Genomic DNA, 19,614 nt, shown 5'->3' with positions numbered 1-19,614 from the left:
TTGCTATTTAGTCGTTTTTCTGTTGTAACCTGGAATATGCATTGTATATAATGAATGTTGCTATTTAATCGTTTTTCTGTTGTAACCTGGAATATGCATTGTATATAATGAATGTTGCTATTTAATCGTTTTTCTGTTGTAACCTGGAATATGCATTGTATATAATGAATGTGGCTATTTAGTCATTTTTTTGTTTGCTAAGTTTTTCATGTATCTGTCTTGGAGCTTATCTCCTTGGGCCTCTACTGAAAATGGACATATATCCAGTTAGACTAGCCCGGTCAACAAATGTAAAATAAAAAAATAAAATAAGTTGGTCGTTGGATACAGTATGATCATGAGCATGGATTTTTTGCTGGTTAGACAAACTTATTTTATAGGTATCTAAATATCTACATCTTATGCAGTTGGGCCTTGAAAGAAACCTTTCTGGGATTTCCTCTATTGCTTGGATTAAGGGGATATGGGAACTGTATTACTCACATTTTATGCAGATGGGCCCTGAATTAATTGTTTTTTAGGATTCTATTTTACCCAAGGAGACACGTTTCTCGGATTAGGAACATTTTGGTGTCTTTTCTGTAACATAACAACAAACGGAACGATTTGCTTGGTTTAGATGCGAAGTGCCACACTTGTTTTGTTTTTGGATTGTGGAATTAGTGAAGTTGATAGTAGAATCCTGTGACCTTATTACTATTACTGTTTTTTATGAATGGATTCAACACTATGGGACTTGGTATTTAACAGGAAGAAAGGACATATATATTTTTTGAACTCACTCAACTACTAGCTGATTTGGTACTTTTGGGTCCTAACCTACACTGGACTTTCATATGGACTGATATGGACAATTACATTTAAGGTTCTGTACGTACGTATTTTTCTGTACTGTCGTTTTGTGTTTGTATTTCAGAAGCTCATAAATAAGGGTACTTAGCATTGTGCATGAAATTGTTTCGGGTGATAATAGCCTATTGGTTTTAGGGAAGAAATTATATTTAGTGTGAATGAATGTGTACAATGGCTATTATTGTGCCCTTATGTTTACTATTACATCTTACTAATATGATTAATGTAAGTGATTTTGATTTTGATTTCTGGTACAGTATATACTTATATACATTTTTGGGGGCTTATGAACAAGGGATTGCAACACTGTGCGGATAGATATCATGATAGAATTCATGCTTATTTCATCTTATTTCTGTAAAAATATTTTTTGGTTAAGCACAATGGCTATTATAGCTCCCTTGTTGATTTATATAAGGTGAACACAGCACTGCGTTGTGGTGAATTGTTTGTCTAGATTGTTATAAACATCGCAGGGGCTATTATTGTTCCCTTTCTGCATATTTGTATTGTTTAAATCAATATGTTATGAAGGTTTTGTGTATGATTGTATAGGGGAACGTAGCACTGCTGGGTTCCAAAATATTTACATCCATTTTTTGTAATAATTGCAGGGGCTATTATTGTTCTTCCTATTTATATCAGGAACAATACCTTGTATTGTATTTTTGACAACTGAACAGTATTTTGTGTTTTGTAACTGAATAGTATATTGTTGGGTCGTGATTATCTCTCCTTTCTTCATGTTCTACAAGTTTAGAATTTAGACAGGTATCCTTCATTGTGTTCTGTACTTAATCTATTGGGATCTACTTGTTGGATATTTACATTTGATAAGTGGAGTGAGGTATCAGGATACGCTTTTTCACTACACACAGGTATTGATGTTTTGGGTACTTTGTTTTTACATATTAAGTTGATTTAGGATTATTACGGATCTGGTTTTGATCTTGTAAGGTTTGTCATTGGACAAGGATGACCTTGTATTTGGATTAGGGTCCACGGACTATCCAAATATGGATTTAAATACTAATGACGCAGCAAACAGCTGTAATCAGGCTTTTTAGAAGCTCATCAAGTGCATGAAAACATTACGCACTGATGTGTGGCACTTGAAACTTTTCATGGCTTACCAGCTAAAGGGGATCACCCCTAGGGGGCTGCAGTTTAGAATGCAACCCCTAGTGAATAATATTGATGATAAACTGGCTGAAGAATAGACCCAAGTCCAACAAAAGTCATCAATGGACTTTGTTGAGGCATTAACAGCCTTTTATGAACGCACAGTTGATCAATATATTATGGAAATAGGTTTGCTATGCGAGGAAACTAAAAGGTTTGAGGATTTATCTTGTTTTCCAATATGCCTGAATCAACTTAGCAGAGAATTACTCAATTTGGAGACACAAAGGCAGAAAAAAAAATCAAAAAATTTAACTGGGATATGGGGGATTATGACAAGGGAAAAAACTTTGGTTTAAACAAACAGGTCAGATTTGGTCAGTCAGAGGCAAGAATCCACACTCAGAAAAGACAGAGATCAAAATCAATCTGGTGAAGACCCTGGCCACAGATGTGGACAGCAACCATACTTTGGAATCACCTACCCCAAAGAGACGGAATTTGGATGCCCCTTTAGGGCCCGGCCCCATAGCGGAGGCAGAAAACATAGGGCGAACAGGAGATTTCGAGAAGCTTCTCAAGATTATGGTACAAAAATAAATGATACTTGTAATGTTTTCAATATTTCCTCTACAGCCCTCTCTGAAGTGGAAAAACAAGTACTTAATAAAGGTCTAATTTCTGTACCTGTTTTTTTTTTGTATCCGAAGATTCCTTGGCACAAGATGTAGTAACATTCTGTCATCTACTTAATTTAAGATTTTTTTTGTTTTTTGATGGTGAAACTACTGGTATTAATACCAATTCCTTTAAATTTCACAAGTCCACTTTTATTTCATCCATGTTTTTTGTTTTTTGATGGTGAAACTACTGGTATTAATACCAATTCCTTTAAATTTCACAAGTCCTCTTTTATTCCACCCATGCAATAACAGGTGGCTTCCTTCCAATCCAGTGTTCTCAAAGATTTACATTTCCATGCTCATAAACATTGTACATCACCTCATAATCTCTCAAAGAATGAATCACAGATGGTTTCCAATTTACAAAACAATAAGAACTTAGTGATTTTTACCTGCTGACAAGGGAGGAGCTGTGGTAGTTATGGACTGGGGGATGTACTATAATGAAGCCAAAGAGGAACCTAGAGACGGCTGGTATTATATGGTCATTCCCTTAGATCCAACCTTTAGGTTCAAGGCAGAAATAGATATTTTTTAAAGCAAGCCAGGGATGAGGGTATTATTATGGATTCCGATTTATATCATCTAACAGTACAGGATCCCAAATCCCAATATCTATATCTTCTGCCCTAGATACAAAAGGATTTACATAACCCAACAGGGAGACCCATTGTATTAGGTAGAGGGTCATTTACCAAACCACTTTCACAGGTTTTAACCACGTATTTGCAACCATTATTGAAATTTATTAGGTTACGCATACAGGATACCACACAGTTTTTGGGGATTATTTCTAATATGCAATTAGAACTGGGCTGACTCCTCTGTACACTTGATGTCACTGCTCTTTATACCAACATTGCTCATTGGGCTGGCCTTTGTGCATTACAATACTGGTTAGAGAAAAGTGAACTTTATCAGCCTGGATTCAGTACATTTTTGGTATGTTTAGCAGAGCATGTTTTAACCAAAAATGTTTTGTACTTTAAGGAACAGTACTATTGGCAAATACAGGGTACAGCAATGAGGACATTTTTTGCCTCCAGTTATGTGGATTTATTTATGGTCTAAGTGGAGGATCAGCTCATTCATGGCCCTGGGCATAATCTGTATTTGGAGGAAATTGATATTTGGAGGTGTTATCTGGATGATTGTTGGTTGGTTTGGAGAGCTGATAGTACATACCTTCAGGAATTTGTAGAATATTTAAATGGGAACAAATGGGGAATCCAATTCATGGTACATTACCTTATAGACCAGATTACGTTTCTGGATTTCTGTATTACAAGGAAGCTGGACAATGCCCTAGACAGTGAAATTTTTCTGAAATACCCACAATACAACTCATTACTCCATGCGACCAGCTTTCACCCACAGCATATCAGAAACATCCCCAAATTACAGTTCCTTCAGGTCAAATGTGCTTGTTCAAATACGGGGAAATATGAACAGTATAGGAGTGATCTGGTACAAAGATTTAAAAATCAGGGTTATAAATATGGTAATATTATTACTCCTAGTAACTGGGCCTCTAGCCAGGATAGGAAAGATTTGTTGACATACAAGGACCATCCATCTGATAAGACATTGGATCTGAGGTTAGTCACCACATATGGATGTAATACGGGGGCATTTATGGATATCATTAACATGCGTTGGAACATATTGCTATTGGATCATAGGCTGATATTTTAGGCAATAGATGCCTTTTTTCGTTCCGGAGAGGGAAGACACTTGGCTCCTATTTAATTCATTATAAGCATCATCAGGGGGGTCTCCACAGCACAACAGCAGTGTACCATTACAGGGGAGGTGCTATGTGGTTGTGTACCTTGTGGGCACTGCACACACTGCATTAGAGTGAATAAAACTAAACAGTTCAGCAGTAGGAATACTGCATTGGCCTATGATATTAAATTTCTAGCCAGTTGTGGGTCTCACTGGGTAATATATCTAGTAACATGTACATGTTCTGCCTTTTACATTGGCCAAGCACCTAGACCCCTGCGTTTATGGATTAGTGAACATTTGAGTGATATCAGGAATAAGAGACAATCAAGTGCACTATATAAACACACACTTAAAACATGCTAATGCTTCATACAGATTTACTGTCATTGATAAAATATTTGGTGACAAATAAATCTGGGTGGCATACAATTGTCAATTCTAAAGAGAAGAAGTGGATTATTAAATTAGGTGGGCTTTTTCAGCCTGTATTAAATGATCATTTATAATCAGCCAATAACCAACTGTTTTTAATTAATGAATTTGTATAAATTATGTGGATGTAATCATGTTCTGTTTGACACTGAGGAAGGCCACTTCAGCCAAAACTGGTTGGGTTGTAATTTTTGTGGGGCTAGAGGGTCCTGCCTTACCCTTTTGGTGATTTATGGTTGAACAAAATTGAATTAAATTGAGCAATTTTAACCACATTCAGTGCTCGCCTTTATTTTTGAATTTTCTTGAAGTTTATTGGGCCTGTGCACTTGCCGTACTTGCGAGGGGATTTTGGCTTTATATTGAAGAGTTACCGAATGTTGGCGTGGATTGAATAAAGCCAACTGTGGGTAAATTTCAATATACCACAACCACAGAGTCAGTTATTGCTATTATACAATGACATTATTTAAGAAAAAAATACTTAATGTTCTTAAATAATGCCTTTGTATAATGGTGCAGTACTGTCTTTCTGAGGCTGGTGGTATCTTGCTGCCTTGTTTTGATGTACTGGGACTTGCATTCCCATGCATACCCACTACATCAATGCTTTGAAAATGGAGCAACAGAGAAAAGAAAAATTCCATTGCTCCGTTTTTTTATTTTTTTTTTATTTTATTATTAAAAAAAAGTTTGGGCTACTTTAGGGGTAGGAGAGAGACCGAATAGAGTTAATGCAACGAAAATCAGGTATGTGTCTTTAGTTTTAAATAAAAGTGCCTAATTTTCTTTGTATTTCCTCCATGCTGCCTCTCTGGTATGTCTGGAGTCTGGACTTTACATTTTTTTATTTAGTTTTTATTGAAAAATAAATAAAAGTTATAGAATATATGAACGGAAAGAAGTCCAGTGACCAGACCTTTTTCCGTTGGTATATTCTGGGATTTACAACAGGCACGCTGGTTGGGCTGGCCAATCAGCATGCACGTTTTGGAATATTAGTGGCCAGTCATTGTATAATTGAGAATTACTAACATTCAACCAATAATATAGGTTCATAGGTTCATACTAGGCTATCTGCCCTAGGGCATTTATAAGCCTAGCCAGAGTGTATTTGGCTTTTGCCACCCATTTTAAATTAATTTTGCTATGCCCTTTTATTAGTATACTGTGCCTCTGTCTAACAGTGACACAGAAGTGATACCCGGGGTAAACCTACGATCTCCCATCCACTCATCAAGATTCCTCTTGAAGAGAGTCAATGAGGGACTCTGCCTAACCTGGACTGGGATTTTATTCTAGAGTGAAGGGAGCCTCTGGGTTATGAATCTGTCCCTCCAGCATGTCCTATTTATTTCAGTGCTGAGATTCAAGTCTCTCGAGCGCGTAGCTCGATGGGATTTGGATTTTCTGAGGTGCAGCATGTCCATTAATTCCGGGTTGGACATGGCTTTATACGTCAGGCACAGATCGCCTCTGAGCAGGCGGTATGCCACTGAGGAGAGCTGGAGTTTCTTTAACCGGGCAGCATATGGCATCTGTTTGAGCCCTTTGATCCTCTTGGTGAGGTACTTTTGGGTCTTTCCAGTTGCTGCAGGTGTCTGGTAAGGTACATCCCAAAAGGGACATTGTACTCAATTATGGGCCTGATGAGGGATGAGTAAAGAGGCATGATGACCTCCCCTGATCTAGATGTGAATCCCTTCATGATTAGGTGGGCTATATAAAATGTTTTTCTAACCACTTTGGCCACGTGGTTGTCAAATGAGAGATTGCTATCAACTTGGGTCCCCAGGTCCTTAATTACTTCTTCTGTACTTAATGGATTACCACCTATGTGGTAATTTGTGGAACTTTGTTTTTGCCAAAGGGGATGACTATACACTTTCTGGCGTTTAGCTTGAGGCCATGGCTCTGGCACCAGTTGTCTGTTTCTATGAGGCCCTTTTGGAGGATGCTTGTGTCAGCTGGAGAGTCGATTATGGTGCCCAGTTTGCAGTCATCTGTGAAATTGGTCAACCACAGTCCTTCCGTGTTGGCCTGTACCTCCGAGAAATATATACCGAACAAGAGAGGTCCCAGGACTGAGCCTTGTGGGATGCCACTTGTAACTGATTTGGAGTCTGACATGGCTCCAGCAATTCAAACCATGGTGGTACTGTCCTTGAGCCAGTTTGCAACCCATCTAGTGATATAGGGATTTATATTTAAGCTGGTGAGCTTATCTATAATGCCCGAGTGGGTATTGTATCGAAGGCTTTTGCGAGGTCCAGGTAGGCTGTGTGGACCACCTTCTCCTCGTCAATGGCCTTGGTGACTGTTTCAAAAGAAATCAACCAGGTTTAAGAAGCAGGATCTGCCCTTAACAAAGCCGAACTGGGTAGGATCCAGTGTTATTTATGAGGTCCATGATGATCCTTTCCATAGCTTTGCAGACCAAGCTAGTCAGGCTTATGGGGTGATAGTTTCCAGGATCCGTTGAGGCACCACCTTTGTGGAGAGGGACCACTGTTGCTGTACGTCACTCTTTGGGTACATATCCTGTAGTAAGGCTGAGACTGAACAGTAGTTTTATGTTTGGGTTTAGCTCTTGGAGTTCATGTAGGATGCAGCCCGGGACACCATCTGGTCCCACTGATGCTGTGTTTTTTGCTTTGGAGAGGGCGGCTCTTACCTGAGCATCTGAGATGTCAGGGGGGCAGCACTCTGCTGGGATAGATATTTGCCCTTTTGGTGGGGAGGGGGAGGAGTTTGCGCTGAACCTGCCAGCTAGGATGTTGGCAATGTCTGTGGGTTCGGTGTATTTTTTGTCATTTTGGACTAATTCTGAGCATATCTGGGAATTACCACCCAGGTTCCTAACATAACTAAAGAAAGCCTTGTGATTATCCTTAGTGTCCTGTGCAATTTTTCTTTCGAAGCTGGCCTTAGACTATTTTGAGTGCCCGTAGTTTTTTGCTAATACTGATCAGAGATGCCTTCCCTTTTAGGGATTTTGCTCTATCATGTAGTAGCTTCCTCCTTCTATTGTATAGTTTGTTTATGGCTGGGGTCCACCAGACAGGACGTCTGCCTTTGGAGGATTGGGTCTTGGTTTTATTTGGGCTTGCATGATCCATGCATTCCTGAAGGTGTTCATAGAATGCATTTATAAAGGATTCTGCGGTTTTGAGGAGTGTGAAATTTGCTTTAGAGAAGTTTTTCACTGTGGTTTTCAGGGCAGGGGGTGGAGTCGGGATGTGAATATCCAGTGAGATTAGTTTATGGTCTGATCTTACCAGTGAGGGATACACTTCTGGTCTGGAGCATAGAGTCCCCATGTTGGTGATGATCAGGTCCAGTATGTTTTCCCCTGTTGTGGGAGTGGTAACAAGTTGTTCCATAGCATTTGAGTTTATAAATTCTAGGAACCTTTGGGCTAGGTTGTTGGAGCTAGAGCAATGCTCCCAGTCTATGTTTGGGTAGTTGAAGTCGCCCAATATAATGCTGTTTGGAGAGACCTTCATATTTTCCAGTGTTCTCAGGAAGGCCGAGTGGGGTTCCTGGGTTTGGGAGGGTGGTCTGTAGCAGGCTATAAACTGGAAGGCAGTTTTACCCACTGTTAGTTGCACGTGGATAGTCTCTGATGCTTCGTGCTGTGCCACCAACCTGGAGGTGTGGGTATCTTTGACGAATATTGATACTCCCCCTCCTTTTGTGGTTCGGTCCAAGTTTTGGGGCCGAAAAGCATGGTATGAGGTATACCTGGTAGTGCTGGGGTGCTCTCGGGAGCCTTGAACCAGGTTTCTGTTACTGCATAGATATCGATGTTCTCCATGCTAAGGAGAGTTTCGAGTGCATGCATCTTGATGTTTAGACTTCTGGAATTGAGTAGCATTACTCTTAGTTTCTTATCCCTTGTGATACCTATGGAGGTGGGTTTGTCTTTTGAGCCTTGCCTAAAAAATGCACTATGGGGGTAGCAAGAGCCTTTGCCAATATCCGAAAGTCCAGGAGTAACAGGTGCAAGCCGTCCCTAGCGAAGCATCGTGGCTTGTCGAGCATGTCATCCCAGGCTGACAGGCATTGGATCCCCTTTGAATGACACCAATACTTAAGCCAATTGTTGAAATTGATCATCTTGTCTTCATATTGTGGCATCATTCTTGGTGAGGGTAAGATGCTACTCAAGGTCAGGGTCATACCGGCCTGGGCTACATGCTCAGAGAGCTCCTCTATGTCTCTTTTCATGTAGTCCAGGGAGATACGTCTCAGGTCATTCAGACCAGCATGGACAATGACTGAGTCATATTTGTACTTGCCTTGGCGTGACCTGAGTGCTTGTGTTATGATTGTTCTAAATATGGATATGCATTTTTGTTGCTTCTTAGTGAGTGAAGTTAAACCAAATACATATTATTTTCATATATATACATATATATATATATATATATATATATATATATATATATATATACACACACACACACATACATATATATATATATGTGTGTGTGTGTGTATATATATATATATATATATATATATATATATGTGTGTGTGTGTGTATATATATATAATATGTGTGTGTGTGTAACTTTCTCTACATAATTTTTTCCCCAAGGACAATTTTTCACATATGTTGATCAGGTCACAAAGAACTGATTCAGCAGCAGCTAACTAACTAATTTGTGGCTTTACTCTGACCATAACTCTGAAGTAAACATTTATACTTATGGTTGTGATTGGATTAAGCCCTTATTATAAATGAAGCCTTAAGCTAAACATGTCTCAAAACACAACCATTCCACAGGCATGACCTTCATTTAGATTTATGGTTACAGATACTTTTGTGTCACTTTTAGGGGGTGGTCTAACTTTGCCATACCCCTACCTCTAGCAGCTAGGATTAGGGTTACAGTTATAGCTCTGTTTAGTTTAACTTAGGGCAAATGTTAGGGTTAATGTTAATGCATGGAGAGAGAAAAGAATTGGTGAGTTGTGGGGGTACTGACACTTGTGATCAGTGCCCAGGAATGACTGTGGACAGCTATACAGTTTCTGGTTGAGGACTCGGAGTGTTACCCTTATTCATGTCTTTAGGGGGTTGCAAATGGTTTAAAATTTACATAACAGTTACGATTATAATTAGATACACATGCATTTGATTCATATGGTGTTTCTCTATGTACATGGAAGGTTCCACAGGTCACACCATGAAGATTTTTAAGAACTTTTTATGGTTTGACTCCAATTTCATTTAATGAAACTAGCTCATGCAGGTCTAGTGTAAGTTAGTAGATTTACTGGTCTTTCGAGGAGAGCAAAGGTCATGTTATACACTTCCAAGCATGTGTTACAAGCAACAAGGTGCAAATAAGGTGTATGTTATAGACTGAACAGAAAGGTTAGATGGCTGTGAAAAATGTTGCCTCACCACAAGAGTGGCAGACAGCAAGTCAATTTACCATATACAAGGTGTAGAAATTATCTGCGTTAGTAGACATTCATGGGTTAGATCTATTGTCATATTTAGAAAGAAAGGACAAAGAAACAGAGTAAGACAAGGTGGTTACATGTGACTCTTCTTTGCAAGAGCAGGCAGAGAAAACTTGGGAAAAGTGATTGGGTGAAATATTTTATTTTCCTTTTAAATCTTGTTTTATGGTGAAATATTTTATTTTCCTTTTAAATCTTGTATTCTTTCTTGAGAAACAGATGTTACCAGTCAAAGGCATCCATTCCTGTAGCAGCAGACCACCACGTTATGCAACCATATAGTGAGCTCCATATTTTTTTCTTTTTTTGGTTTGCCTACATAAAAGATCTTCTGGAAATACAACAACCAAGAAATGGCATACTGTTCTACAACTGAAACAAACTGAATTATATGCTAAGCATTCTCAAAGCTGTCCTGTTTCCATAATGCAATAAAACCCCCCACACAAGCTATCCAAAATCAGACTCAGTACTCTGATATCTTTAATGGATGCTATAAGTTCCCATTGCCACACAAGTTAATTTCCTTTGCTCAGAGGTCTGTCTAATGTTTTCTAACAAAAAACAGTGTAACTTCCTATTAACAATGAGAAATAACTATCTCCCTTTTATTCATAAAGGTCTGTTAAGTTAGTAATTAGTAATATACATTCGTTTGTAGCTATTAATTATGTTAATAAAGATGCAGGTATGTTAGTGTCACATGTTTATCTGAAAAATGTACTTAATTTTTTTTTAATGTCATTTTTTTAACAGACTCTAGTTCTGATGGCAAGAATCAAACATATACAATGACAGACTATCTCCAAAATACACTTGGTTATAAAATGTATTATGTGGACTGGATATCTGGTAAGAACTTTATTCAAGAACGTTAATAGGTATATGATATTATATAAGAAATGTTCACAAGTGACAGCACATAATTACGGATCTCAGCATGTTATGAAAAAAGCTTGCAAGATACCTTTTTATAAGAAAGAGTTTTTACTTAACATATTTGAATTTATTAAAGGGGTGGAAGGGTGGTCAGTCTGACCGTTTTCAGTCATGACCTAAATTCAGGGAAGAGCAGCATGCAACACATGTATGTTAGTCACAGTTACATTAATGCAACACATGTATGTTAGTCACAGTTACATTAATGCAACACATGTATGTTAGTCACAGTTACATTATTGACCATTTGAAAAGTGAGATCTTAGTATCAGTAGTTTGATATTTATATAGTACATTCCTTTTGACATGATATATTGTGACATAATATGTATTGGTTCCTAATATACAGGTTTGCTTACTACGTTAACTTTTGACATTGGTTGATACATTGCTGCAATGTTCATATGTTTGACAATAGTTAATACATACATAATTTTTATATGCTTCTGAGTGATATAATTTCTCTTAATTCGAAGAGGTGATATGTACATTGGCATGCTTTTGCAGTTTTCATTTTGAAAAACTGTTTGGATCCAATCACTCTTCTGGCAGACCTGTCATGGTCAGAAGAAATTTATTTGATGGGAGTCAAAGGAAAAAAGCAGAAAGATGTGTACACTTTCAGCAAATAATTTTTAACAGTACAAGCAGAGTGATGTACGCATTACTATCAGCTATCTAACCATCAGCTTAGTATTATCATTAGCAAAAGAGCAAGTCTGTCATCCCATAAATGCATGCCCTCTTGTATATACATTTAAATGTATTTTACTTTGCTGAAAAGAACAACAAAACACAGCCACACTGTAATTATAGTTGATGTTCTAAAGATTTGCTGCAGTGGTTGCAAAGTACTAATTAATTACTAATTCAAATCACAGAAACATATTGACTGACATCCGTTAGGGGACATTTGGCTGACCCTAGTACCTTTATTTTTTAATGTGTATAATGACCTGAAGGTAATATTGAATCAACATCTTTCTAATTTTTCAGCTTCTCATTACAACTGGTTTGTCTCTGTTTCATACATTTTCAAATTCTGTCAATGTTTCTCAATGCTCTGCCTCCTTGAGAAGTATTTGCAAATGTTTTGTTTTATAGTCACAACCGAAGGAATCAAAAATAAATATTGGTAGAGATAACATATGAATAAAAAATTGTTGTTGTCTTTAGAGCTTGCTTTTAATGTAGGAGTTCCACACTTTACTCTGTGGTAATGTAAACGCTGGAAAGGCCTCCAATTATTGGGGTCTATATTACAACATCGAAAACCTGTATAATCGAACATCACAACACCGACACACATAGCATGAACCACAAATATGCCGGACCCCCTAAACCACCGTGCGCTACATACTACATACCCAAACATAATAAATAAAACACATACATACACTAACAAAACACTTCTTCTAACCCCACACTAAACCTTACATACATTACTGTCTATGCACTTACCTTAAACTGCACCCTAATCCTAAGGTCCATAACTATCGCGCACTTACCTTACAGAGCTATACCGCAGATGGGCCAACCATGACACTTAGACAGTTCGTGTTTTGCGGTTTTGAACGTTCGCTGTTACTGTAGTTGGCGCTATACATATCAGTCTTGTGGTGTTCTTGGAAATGGGATTTTGATTGTGTAATATAGACACAATTGTTGTAGTCTGTTACCAGTAATGACTTAATTCTGTATAATAATCAGAACATAATTTGTGCTGTTTGTGTGTGCGCATGTGTGTGTATATATATATATATATATATATATATATATATATATATATATATATATATACATATATACACATACATAGATATATACACATACATATATATATATATATATATATATATATATATATATATATATATATATATATATATATATATATATACAACAGAAAAGCAGGCTAAAATCCAGGGGGTAGAAGCTGTGCTTAAGAAAATAGGAAATATCACCAAAACACAGTCTAAAGCAACAGCTACCATGCAGAGTTCAGTCCAGGAAATGTTGCAAGATTATATAAAATCCAAGGAGTAACCAGTCTGTAGTAAAAATCAAAATTGTTGTTTATTAGTGCACTCAGTAGGTTAGCGCTTTCACAAGTTAGCTTCTTCAGACCATATAACTGAGTGAAGACCAAACATCCATTTCAAAAACATGTATCACCAATCAGATTCTTACATATCATGAATGGCTCATTAATTATTAAGTGCATTATAAAATCACATATAAATTCCATTACATCATTTAAACATCAAACTATTCCTAAAAATGAATAAACAATCTAAAAATACATTTAAATGAACACTCAAAAAACAACCTTCAGAAGTCAGAAACATTATCCTAATTACGATTATTGACTTCATGTACCTAACATATAAAAACTATTGAAAAAAAATCACAAATAATAAAACTATATATATATATATATATATATATACACATATATATATATATATATATATATATATATATATATATACATATATATATATATATATATATATATATATATAAAAATAGAAATGTATATATATGAAAAAAGATGTAACTAGTAACATCTATCTAACCTTCAACCTTTTGGTCCGAAGAAAGGGCTTCAAAGAAACCCTTTCATTCAGACCTTTACCCACATCAGCATGTAGTCTGATAATCCAGTTGGCCTCTCTTTCTTCTGTCAAAACACCCATCAGAAATGCACACACACCTGAACAAGAACTCTTTAATGAGGCACACGCACAAACATGAAATGTAATCGAGCATGTGTTTGGGATGCTCAAGTCATGGTTCTGGTGCCTGGACACATCCGGTGGAGCCTTGCAGTACTCACCAACTACATGTACCCAAATTGTCATGGTATGTGCCATGTTACACAATATGATCCTGCAAAAACAGCTGCAGCAGGAACAGCATGGGGCAGGGCCAAACAGCCCCCCACCATTGCCAAGGCCTGCACAGGTACAGCGTGACTCGGAGGAGGAACAACCTGAGCCTGCCCCAGTAGGCAGAAGGAGGTGTGCCCAGTATGCCTTGGCAAAGAGGCAATGTATAGCACATACACTGGCTCAATAGGAACCCTGGAAATTATACCTCTGTCTGATTCGCACATAAAATAAAAGGGATGCCTAACTTGACACTACCTGTTTCCAAACATGTATAGGGAGTGTAGTATGTGCATCTGACATAGGCAGCCCTGCAGCACCACCACCGGAGGCATGATTGCCATGTTTTAAGCAGTATGAAGCAGTGCTAAGCAGCATCTAACAATATTTAGTATATGTAAACAAAATCGCCCGTGCTAACTAGCACAATGTTGGGCAACGTTGAGCAATGTTGGCCAAGGTTGGGCAAAGTCGTACAAAGTTGAGCAAAGTCAGGTAAACATGCTCATATTTGCTTTACTGCTCCTTAAGCAATCTGCTCTGCCCAGCATGAAAATAAAAAGCAGTGACAGGGCTCGAACCCAGGATACTGTGCACTATAGTCACAGTACTGAACCACTAAGCCATGATAGCATTTCAGTGGCACAGACACAGCAGGACACTTGTACAGTAATGCAAACACAAAGAAACACAGACACAGCAGGACAATTGTACAGTAATGCAAACACAAAGAAATGCTGTATCATGTCCCTAAAGAGGCATATGGGTAATCTCCCCCACAGGCCTATGCAGACAATGAACATCAGGCCAGGTGGTGTGATGTGGGTTGTGTAGGCTATGAAGTCGCAATCTAATATATGTGACATTAATGCTAGGATCTGTAGCACAGTAGTATGCCTCAAGCCAGTATGATAGGCAACAGTACAGACTGAAATGGTGTACGGTACGTAGCAGTGCAGGCATAGCAAATGTGTATAAGTGTCAGGTGAAACCCTCATCCTATGTACATCCACAGTAACAATCAAGTGTGCCCCTGGGTAGAAATGTACAAAGAATATCTGTCCCCCCTGTATGTAGAAATGTTGATAAGTCTATGCAAAGTGTCTCATGGAAGCCCTGCAGGCACAGCATGATCCCTGTTGATCTATGACACAAAGGTGAACCCTGCTGTAAAGATATAGCTTGACTTTCCATACTCATATAGTGTAAATGTCTATACTGGTCGTGCTCACACACTCCAACAAATGTAGTGGATTTCATTCAGCATCACATTGAAAGGTCATACTGGGCATGCTCACACACATGCCAAATATGGAGGTGATAATAAGGGATCTATGGACAAATGTGGATAGACATCTCTACTTCCAGAAACACATTCACAAAGTTGTCAGAAAATCATGCTATGTGTTCACATAAACTGCCAAGGTCTGTGCATGTAGGTCAAAGGAGGTTCCCAGTACTCAGCAGTCATCAGACCCATGAGAGAGTACCACAACACACCTGCGATGAATCAGACTAGGCACATTCAACAGCCAGAAAGACCACTGAAGTACCCTATCAAGAGGATTACTGGCCTCAAACAGTTGCCCCATGCAACAAGACTGAATGTAACCCAATCTGTACTCTGTTGCATACTGTGTACTCAGGAGATCTCTGCCCAACGGACAGGTCTGTGTCATGGCCACACTCAGATCTGTACTGAGTTACAGCTCAATGGCAGTAAATATACAGACCCAACTGATATTGCCAACATCCTGGCAGATAGGACCACTGTTAACTGTACCCCCCTCTCACCCATGAAAGAGCACACCTCTATAATGGAAGACTGCAAAGTTGCTGTCATCACGGCTGAACAGGTAAAAAACACTCTCCAAAGCCAGTATCACAACAGCCATGGGACCAGATAACTTCACAGGCTGTGTTCCACACAAACCACAGAACAAACAGGCACCACATTGACGTACCATGTGCAGTCATAGCCTCACCTCATGCTTTGTGCCCATTGAATGGTGCACAGTGACGGTTATCCCACTATACAAGGGTGGAGACACCACGGACCCCAGAAAATAGCACCCCATTAGCCTGACGAGCCCTGTCTCCAAGGCCATGGAATGTATCATCATACAACATATAAACAATTACATATATAATCCCCAAACCCTGGACCACAACCATGTTGGGTTTGTAAAATGCAGATCATGTCACCTAAACCTGATAGATGACATTGACGCAGTCAACAGAACTGTTGACAAGGATAAGGTGGTTCACACAGCCTATGTTGATCCTGCCACGGCTTACACCACCACCCCACACTCTGTAAATATAGATAAACCCACTAAACTAGATATAAATTGCTATGTCACAAGATGGGTTGCCAACAGGCTTACTGACAGAACACACACTGTGAAAGTAGCAGACTCCAAGTATGACTTTGGACCAATGATGAGTGCAGTACCACAAGGTCCAGTCCTGTGTTTTGTCCTGTTTAGTATCTACTTCCCTGAAGTAAACTTTAACATGGAAGGGCTGTGGCTACAGAAGTTACCAGAGGACTGCAAACTAGAAGCCATAATTGTAAATGCTAAAGATGTGGACATCCTACAAAAGGGCCTCACTGAGACAGATGGCTGTTGTCAAAGCCATGGGCTCCAGCTCAATGGCAAAATGTGCATTGTCACCCTCTTTGTTCAAACCTCTGTAGCCAAGAACTACAACATAGGCGGTAGTATACTTAACAGTGAAAGTGTGACAAGGGACCTTGGGTCACAGGTGTACACTAGACACGAGTGTGATAATCACATCCCCACAGTAGTCAGGAAACCCTGCTATGTGGCACACCTCATCACAAAATGTGTCTCATGCAGGATAGAAGAGGACATTGTTCCCCACTACTCATCACTCAGAAATATAATAGAGTACAACGCCACTTTTGCTATGTACCTCACAAGACAACTACAACAACTGTAAAGCCTGCAGCAATACCTCACAAAGAGCATTAGTGGCCAGAAATACATGCCATACACAGACCATCTCAAATGCTCCTTCTGTACTCCCTTGCATATCACCTACACAGATGTGTTCACTGGCTAACATACAAAGGTATGTCAAATGCAGAGATGTTGGACATGCTCCACGTAAAACACTCACAATCCCCCTGACCTTCAGACCCAAAACCATGAGTGAAATACAAAAGGAAGGGGTGTACCCATTTACCATATAGATACCCACACCTTCAGGTTAGTGGCACAGCATGAGGCCTTGGAGACTATGCAAGTGCAACTAACATTGGGCAAAGATGCTCATCAGATTGTAGCCTGCTACAGATCACCTACCTTGTCACAGAAACCTCACTCAGTATTCCTGAGAACAGTTGAAAATATAGAGGTCCTTTCAAATACCATTATATGAGGTGATTACAACTACCCAAACAGTGAGTGTGAGAATTACTTGTTTACAACGTCCTTTGCCCAATGTTTCCTAGAGTTTAAAAGATCTAACACCCTGGAACAGCTGGTCACCATGCCCACTAGAGGTGACACCATACTGGACATGATCATCACCAACATGGGGTAACAGTGTTCCACAACAGAGATAAAGCCTGCACTGGTAATATCAGATCATAAAGTAATCACACTGGACATCCACATCATGCCCCCCTCACCTAGTCAATGAAACCACCGTGAAGACATTTTCAAAAGCAAACTGCACACGTCCCAAGACAAAAGTGGAAAGTTCAAAATACCTCTTGCTGTAGGATAATGGTATACAATCTGCTGAATCAGTTACAAGTGAATCCTATGAGCATCTACAGGGATGCATGGATCGACACATCACAAATAAAACCAAGATGCACTTCTCCAAAAATAAGAAAACCATCTGGTGGTCGTTGCCCATAAACAAGCTAGACAACAGAAGGAAGAAACTAACACCTGATAGAAGCAACTTCACTAAAGGAAAGGCATCACTGATCATTATTAGGAAGAAGCAATGATTGCTCATAAAATAATTCAAGGACACTTTCAAAAGACAAATTGCCAAGGATTGTAAGAATGACAACCACAAAGCCTGCAGTAGCTATACCACACATGTAGGTGTCAACTTCCAAATATGCTGTCAGCTACTGACAAATGGCAAGGAATACACTGAACCAACTTTCATTGTCCACATTCTGGGGGACAAGTTCAGTGCAAATTTCCCCCCATCACCCCCAAAAGGGCCTGTGTCCATCACAGAAGGATGCAGAGCCCCAGACATCATGGACATGCAGGTAAGGACAGCCCTCTCCAAAGCCAAGAACACAGCATCAATGGGACTGGATGGTGTCCCAGGCTGCATCTTACACTAGGCACAAAAGGAACCACACCCTCACCTACATTCACTGGCCAGACTCAATCGTACCACAGGGTATGTACCCAAAGAATGGCATACACCAACAGTCATCCAGCCCCACAAAGGGGGTGCCACAACAGAACCTGGAAACCATTGCCCTATATGTCTACTCAGCCTGGTCTACAAATCTATTGAGCAAAATGTCATGGAACCCATAAACAGTGACATTGGGGACCTCCAGACACTGGACTCTACACAACCCCGCCTTGTTAAAGGCAGACCCTGCCTCCTAAATATAGTTGACTTACTGCAAACAGTTACCAAGGACATAGATGGAGGTGAAAGTAGTCCACACAGCCCACCTGGACCTCACTAAGGACTTTTTACACCATTCCCCACTCTGTCAACATGGACACACTTACCAGCCTGAACATCAACAGCTATGTCACAGGATGTGTGGCCAAGTGGCTCACAGATCAAACACACATGTTCTGAGTTGTGGGTGCTATGTCAGACTCTAAGACAGTCACAAATGGCATCCCACAGGTCCTGGCCCTGGGACCCCACCTGTTCAGTAGACACTGCTCAGAGGTACAGGCAAGCATGGGAGGAGTATGGCTGAACAGGTTTGCAGATGACTGCTAACTGTGGTCCATAATCGACTCTATGGCTGACACACACATCCTCCAGAAAGGGGCTTACAGGGACAGATACCTGGTGTCAAAACAATGCCCCAAGAAGAGTGGCAAAGAATTTATAGTCATCCCCTTTGGCTAAAACGAAGCGCAAACAAATTACCACATAGGTGGTACTCCAGTATGCATGGAAAAAGTCATGAAGGCCCTGGGGTTAGATAGTACACTCTTCTTTGATGATCACATGGCCAAAGTGTTTAGACACTCCTTCTATGTAGCCCACCCAATGTCACCTAATGTAACCCACTTTGTCTAGTCTGATGTTGTCATCAACCTACAAATATACCTGTGGAAAGTAGAACTCACAGTAATGTATATAGCACGTTGTGTAAATGCGTACTCCTGTAGTATCATAAACCAGTTAGGTAGAGGTTTGAATCCTGCACTTGACAAGTGTGTGTGTGTGTGTGTGTGTGTGTGTGTGTGTGTGTGTGTGTGTGTGTGTCTGTCTGTCTGTTTGTG

The 19,614-nt window shown here is 39.5% G+C and overlaps 1 protein-coding gene across 2 annotated transcripts in view; it reads left to right on the top strand.

The window, feature by feature from the left end:
- LOC122804724 (fibroblast activation protein alpha) overlaps positions 1–19,614 on the top strand; it is a 1,600,794-nt gene that overhangs the window by 307,969 nt on the left and 1,273,211 nt on the right. For both annotated transcript variants that reach the window (XM_044074776.1, XM_044074777.1), the window contains one exon: positions 11,055–11,150. In XM_044074776.1, the coding sequence (XP_043930711.1) occupies positions 11,055–11,150 (96 nt within the window). The remainder of the gene's footprint in view (positions 1–11,054; positions 11,151–19,614) is intronic.

The sequence above is a fragment of the Protopterus annectens genome, chromosome 6.part0 (genome assembly GCF_019279795.1).
Source record: "Protopterus annectens isolate FY-2018-M chromosome 6.part0, PAN1.0, whole genome shotgun sequence".
Taxonomy (NCBI): Eukaryota; Metazoa; Chordata; order Ceratodontiformes; family Protopteridae; genus Protopterus; species Protopterus annectens.
Note: the sequence above shows the minus strand (reverse complement) of the source record. Positions and strands in the feature narration are given on the sequence as shown.